Source organism: Propithecus coquereli, unplaced genomic scaffold (assembly GCF_000956105.1).
Source record: "Propithecus coquereli isolate 6110/MARCELLA unplaced genomic scaffold, Pcoq_1.0 Scaffold87, whole genome shotgun sequence".
Taxonomy (NCBI): domain Eukaryota; kingdom Metazoa; phylum Chordata; class Mammalia; order Primates; family Indriidae; genus Propithecus; species Propithecus coquereli.
In genome coordinates, this window is record NW_012154951.1 from 4,382,464 (window position 1) to 4,388,753 (window position 6,290).

The following is a 6,290-nucleotide window of genomic DNA, read 5'->3' on the forward strand; positions in this document are numbered from 1 at the left end:
AGCAAGGGTGGAAAGAGTTAAAGCGGAAAGATGTTCTAGAAAAAGCTTTAGGATTTATTTTTTTTAAATATATTTGGCCTATTATTTTGTTGGTTATTATATACTTAGAATTATAATAAGATTTTTGATTTCTTGCATAAGGATAATTCAACCTGTAAATTTAATATGAATATATTGTATCTGAGAATACTAAAGAGTATAGAGACTTTTAGATATCCAAGAGCAAATTTTTTTAAAAGTTTATTTAAAATTGGTTCATGAAAAACTAAGAATTAAGAGTAGGACTGTCCGACAGCATAGATGTTCACAATATCTTATTACCTTTGTATTTTAGACAACTGGTTTTTTTATCATTGAATTTATATACTTATTAAACAAATACTTGAATGCCTACTGTGTATCAGGGACTAGTCTAAGTACTGGAGATGCAGCCCTAACAAAGCCCCTGCCTTTTTAGAATGTAAATTATAGTGAGGAAAGTAGAGAATAAACAAACATAATTTGGACATTTAGTAAATAATGAATAATAACACTGTTTGATCTAAAGTGGTGGTATTTATTTATTTATTTGTTTATTTATTTTGAGACAGAGTCTTGCTCTGTCACCCTGGGTAGAGTACAGTGGCATCATCATAGCCCACTGCAACCTCACACTCCTGGGCTCAAGCAACTCCCTGTCTCAGCCTCGCAAGTAGCTGGGACTATAGGTGTGCACCATGGCACCCGGCTAATTTTTCTGTTTTTAGTAGGGACAGGGTCTCGATCTTGCTCAGGCTGGTCTCAAACTCCTGAGCTCAAGTGAGCCTCCTGCCTTGGCCTCCCAGAGTGCTAGGATTACAGGCATGAGCACTGCACCCTGCCTTTAATGGTGGTTTTTAATAAACATTTAAAAATCAGTGAAACTTTTTCTTAACTTGGAAGTCCAGAAATATAAAATGGGTGAAGTCAGAGTTAATCTTGTTAAACGGCATGGGGTCTTGGAGCCTTGCCCTCTCCTTTCTATGGTTTGTCAGAGCACCATTTGAAAACTACTGGTCCAAGGGTTATTGATTTTAGATTGCTGAATGGGAATGAACGTAAAAATGTCATTGGAACTAAACCTCTTACTATTTGAGGGTTGTGTGTAAATCAGTGGTGGAAAGCAGTAGAAAACAAGTTATCAGAATGCATTTTATGGATTATTATCTATATTAAAAGTCTAATGAGATTTCTTCTTTTTTTCCCTATAGAAAATTATTGGTGTGTTTAAACCCAAATCAGAAGAGCCTTATGGTCAACTAAATCCAAAATGGACCAAATATGTTCATAAGGTCTGCTGCCCTTGCTGCTTTGGCAGAGGCTGCCTGGTTCCTAATCAGGGTTACCTTTCTGAAGCTGGTGCCTGCCTTGTAGATGAAAAGCTTCATCTGGGCATTGTACCTAAAACAAAGGTAAAGAATTTGTTTTTAATCATTTACTTCTAATTTACAGCCTGTTTATCTCTGAGTAGTAATAATTCCTAATGATTAAGCCTGAAGTTGAGCCCCTTGTTTGGTAATCCAAGAGTCATGAGTGACAAGTAAATTGACTGTAGTATATAGAGCCACACAATATCTCAGGGAATGTGTCTTGTTTCTCTGAGGTCAGACAATGCTAACAAGAGAAGAAAGAACTACCATTTAGAAAGCAGAAAAAGATTAGGGATCTAGAGATCCTATTGAAGGTAGAGATAACTAAAATACTCAAAAGATTGCTATTGTGTTTTTTTTTTTTTTTTTTGGCTTTTATAAATTTTTATTTAAGACTTCCTCAAAATGTTCATTCCTAAGTCTGTATTTCATTGCTCTTTCTAGGTGGTTTGGCTTGTCAGTGAGACCTTTAACTACAGTACAATTGACCGTGCAAAATCAAGAGGCAAAAAGTATGCTTTAGAAAAAGTGCCAAAAGTAGGTAGAAAGTTTCACCGGATAGGACTCCCTCCCAAGGTAAGTTTCTCTGATAAGCTTTATTTGGGGAGCAATTAGGCACATGTATCCTGAACTCCAGGAGCTAGGCGTTGTGCTGTGAGCTGTGGATATAATAATAAAGAAAAGAGTTTTTTTAATCTTCCAGGAACTTATAGTAAACAAGTAATTTCAGTGCAGTATGATAAAGCTGTAGATATGCTGGTAAGTTCAGGAAGCTCTGAGAGGATAGAAGAGGGATGCCTTACCCAGTTAGGAGGGGTGGGGAATGTTTCCAAGAAGCGGTTACATAGAAGGCTTTATAAAGTAATGGCTAAAAGCTCAGATCTAGAAGCAGACCTAGGTTCTAATCCCAGACTCTGTTAGTTAGCTCTGAGACCTGGGGCAAGTTCCTTATTCTCTAAGCCCCAGTTTCTATAAAACAGGGATGATAAAAACTACCTCTTAGGTTGTTGTGAGGATACAATTAAGAAATTCATGTCAAGTACTTGGTACATAGTAAAGATTCAGTAAATGGTAGCAGCTATGTTTACTCATTACATGTTAAATTTTGGTTTTTTCTTGTGACTTTTCAATAAACCTGAGGAATGAGTAGCAACTAGCTAAGCAAGGGTGGAAAGAGTTAAAGCGGAAAGATGTTCTAGAAAAAGCTTTAGGATTTATTTTTTTTAAATATATTTGGCCTATTATTTTGTTGGTTTGTTGCTGTACATTTATCTAGATAAAAGAATTTGAGTGGGAATTCATGATTGACTTAACTGTTTTAGAAAAAGTATACTCCAAGTTGGCAGAAAGTTTGAAAAGTTGTAGAAGGCCTGGTCCTCCTTAGATATACTGAAATAAGCATGATTAAAGGAGGATATTATTTCTGTATTCATGACAGTTACTGGTACTTATAAGTTCTTTAAAGACAACTCTAAGGAAATAATTAAAATTTCATCCCAACAATATAAGGTGTTAGGATAAGAAATAGATTTTCTTTGTGGTGATTTGTTTGTCTGCATTTATGAGGCACACTAAGCTACACATTGCCTGTGTGTCATGTGCTGTTTAAATTTATATTATTTCCTTCTTTAATAAATTATTTAATGTTAACTAGTAATTTTAGTAATAATAGTGCCTTTTAAAATGGTTATATCTTTAAGGAAAGGACTTTTTAAAAAAAAAACACTATAGAGGTTATGATTAATTGATTAGTTCTTTAAAATTTATGACAGGATCTTTAATCTGCCTGGCCAAGGAATCCATCCTATTTTTTAAATAAAATTTTATTCTGTATTTTATGTTATGAAAAGAATCCTGAAAAGTTTCTTTAGTAAGATAAACTTACACTGTTATTAAATAACCAGGATAGGTGTAAAATTTGGCCTCCATAATTAAATTTATTTTAATGAATATTTTTAGAAAACAGCATTCTTTTTAAGAGTATCACCTTGAGGGCACATATTTATTCTCTATTTTAATTATTCTAAAATAGCTGCTGTGCTCCTTGAGAGCCTAGGGTTGAGCATTCTTCATTTGCTATGTATTCTTCATGTGATTATTTAAAATTAGTGTATAAAAATAGTTTTCTTGATAAACGTGGCTTATCTAAATTAGTGTTAGCTCTTCTTTCTTATTGTGTTTATATAACATATTTTGTGACAGTACTGCTGAGAAATTAAAAAGTTAATCCCTTTGTTCTTGTACGTTCTTTTCTAACTATAGTTCTTAAAATTATAGATTGGTTCCTTTCAGTTGTTTGTTGAAGGTTACAAGGAGGCTGAATATTGGCTTAGGAAATTTGAAGCTGACCCTTTGCCTGAGAATATTAGAAAACAATTTCAGTCACAATTTGAAAGATTAGTTATTTTGGATTACATCATCAGAAATACAGGTATTAAAGTTCTCTCATTTATTCACTCAAATCTTACTAGTTTCAGACTGTATTTTGTTATCCAAATCAAAGCCATGAAATTTGATGCAGAAGTCTTGAAGCCTCTTTCTCTACCTGCTTTGGAAAACAGAGGTAGTGCTGACTCTCTGGGCAGAATTAATCCTGCATAGGGGATCCTGACTCATAGCAGGCTCCTCCCAGGTGATGGAGATCAGTTCCTATCCCTTACGGAGAAATTTCTTAGAGGCAAGACAAAGCCCCTAAGAAATGTTATCTGCATAATATGAATAATTGAAACTTTATTGTGTAAATTGTGTTACATGCTTATTTTGACATTATATAACAGTATAGTCTATAAATACATTAAAATCTTATTAATTTTTTCTGTGCCAGAAGGGGGCAGTGATGTAGACAATCCATAGCAGTGGTTCCCAATTGTGGGTCCCTGGACTATCAGGTTTAGCATTACATGAGAACTTGTTAAACATGTGTCTTTGCAGACACCACCCCATTTCTGCTGAAATTCTGCAAGTGGGGGCCAGCAGGCTGTGTTTTAAGGAGCCTTCCAGGTAATTCTGTTGCACTCTAAAGTTTAAGAACCAGTGGTTCAGAAATGTTTCCTCATTTATATTAGATTCTGAAAAAGCATCATCTACTTTCCTAGATTTACCTTCTTAATTAATATGTTCTTATAAGGGTAATATTAACGTTAGTATACTGTGTAGATTACTCTTATACTAACATTAGATGAGCTTACTTAGAAATTTGCCTAGCAATAGGGGTAGATGCTTTTTTATCCTAAGGTAAGGAAAAGTTCCTTGATTTTAATAACCTTGGTTTAATAATTATACCCACCGTGCAGGGTGGTTATGAGGATTACATGAATTAAATACATGTTAAACACAACAGTGTCTGGCACAGAGAAAGTGTTCAATAAAGATTAGGTAAAATTTGTGGATTTTTTTTTTCATATGTGTTAAATTGGAATCTTTAATATGGCAAACATATGCTACAAATAACCAATCAAAGTCTCAAAAATCAGATGGTGACTAGATTTTCTCTCCCAATATTAAGCTATTAGGTTATTAAGTATGAAATGTCTGATTTCCTTAAGTGCTAAGTCTGACAGTTGATGTCTCTGATATTTCACTTTGACAATTCTGGTTTCATTTTTATTGTGAAGGTACATCCTCATTCTTTCAAATGCATGATTTGACTTGTGATTATCTTTCGAATTTTTTTTAGAGTAATTTTTACGAAACCACGAATAAGTCAAAAATTCATGTTATTTTCAAATGTGACTTCCATCGTGGAACCAATACAGTGCAGAATATCAATGAAGTGTTTGGGAAGGATGTGGCTAATGAACTCACAGTATGTTGATGGTTTGAGAAGTTCTGTCCTGGTGAGTTTAATCTTGAAAATGAACCATATAGGTGAACTGAGACCAAGGTGGATAACGATGAACTGAAAGCTGTAGAGGAAGCGAATGGATCTCAACCTACTCGTGAATTAGCAAAGTTTGATGTTCCTATTGCAACAGTATTGGACCATTCGAAACAAATCGGCAAGGTAAAGAAGCTGGACAGATGGGTACTGCATGAATTAAATGAGTGCCAGAAGAGAAATCGTCTTGAAATTTGCCTTTCTTTGCTGTCAAGACATATTTTCTACACCATATTGTTACATGTGATGAAAAGTGAACCTTTTTTTGACAATCACAAGCATTCAGCACAATGGTTGGATAAAGATGAAGTACCAAAACACAGTCCAAAACTGAATGTTCATCAAAAAAGCTAATGATGTCTATTTGGTGCTCTTGCGCTGGTATTATCCATTACAGCTTCATGACACCTGGTCAATGGATTATAGCGGATGGCTACTGCAACTAACTGGATGAAATGATGAGAATGCTTGTGATTAAGCATCTGAGATTGGTCAGTGAAGACAGGCCAATCCTCTTGTAAGATAACACTGGACCACATGTTGCACAAACAATGCTGGTTACACTAAAGAGGCTGGACTTGGAAACTCTCTGTCATCTACTGTATTCACCAGACCGTGCACCAACTGAGTATCACTTCTTCCAGGCTTTGGACCACTTCTTATAAGGAAAAATATTCAATTCTCAACAAGCTGTGGAAAACGTCTTTCGTGATTTCATTGCCACTCGCTCTCCAGGCTTCTTCACGGCTGGCATAAGCAAGCTACCATTAAGATGGCAAAACTGTGTTGATAGTTTAGGTGCATACTTTGATTAATTGTACTGCTTCTATTTGAGATATAATAAACCTAACTTTTGATTTGAAATCAGACATTTCATGTTTAATGACCTAATGTAATGTCCATAAAAATGAAGTAACAGATTTTTTTGTTTGTTTTGAAAGACAGGGGAAATGATAATTGGTTAATCAGTTATGAAAAGCAGAAATGTGGAAAAGAAATTGACTGTAAGGTAAGGAAATTTAAAA

At 34.7% G+C, this 6,290-nt stretch overlaps 1 protein-coding gene across 1 annotated transcript in view; it reads left to right on the forward strand.

Annotated features, from left to right (window-relative positions):
• The window catches only part of PI4K2B (phosphatidylinositol 4-kinase type 2 beta), a 30,709-nt gene that overhangs the window by 9,967 nt on the left and 14,452 nt on the right, over positions 1-6,290 (forward strand). Inside the window, exons 3-6 of the mRNA XM_012664188.1 lie at positions 1,230-1,430; positions 1,833-1,964; positions 3,666-3,819; positions 6,207-6,269. Coding sequence (XP_012519642.1) covers positions 1,230-1,430; positions 1,833-1,964; positions 3,666-3,819; positions 6,207-6,269 — 550 coding nt within the window. The remainder of the gene's footprint in view (positions 1-1,229; positions 1,431-1,832; positions 1,965-3,665; positions 3,820-6,206; positions 6,270-6,290) is intronic.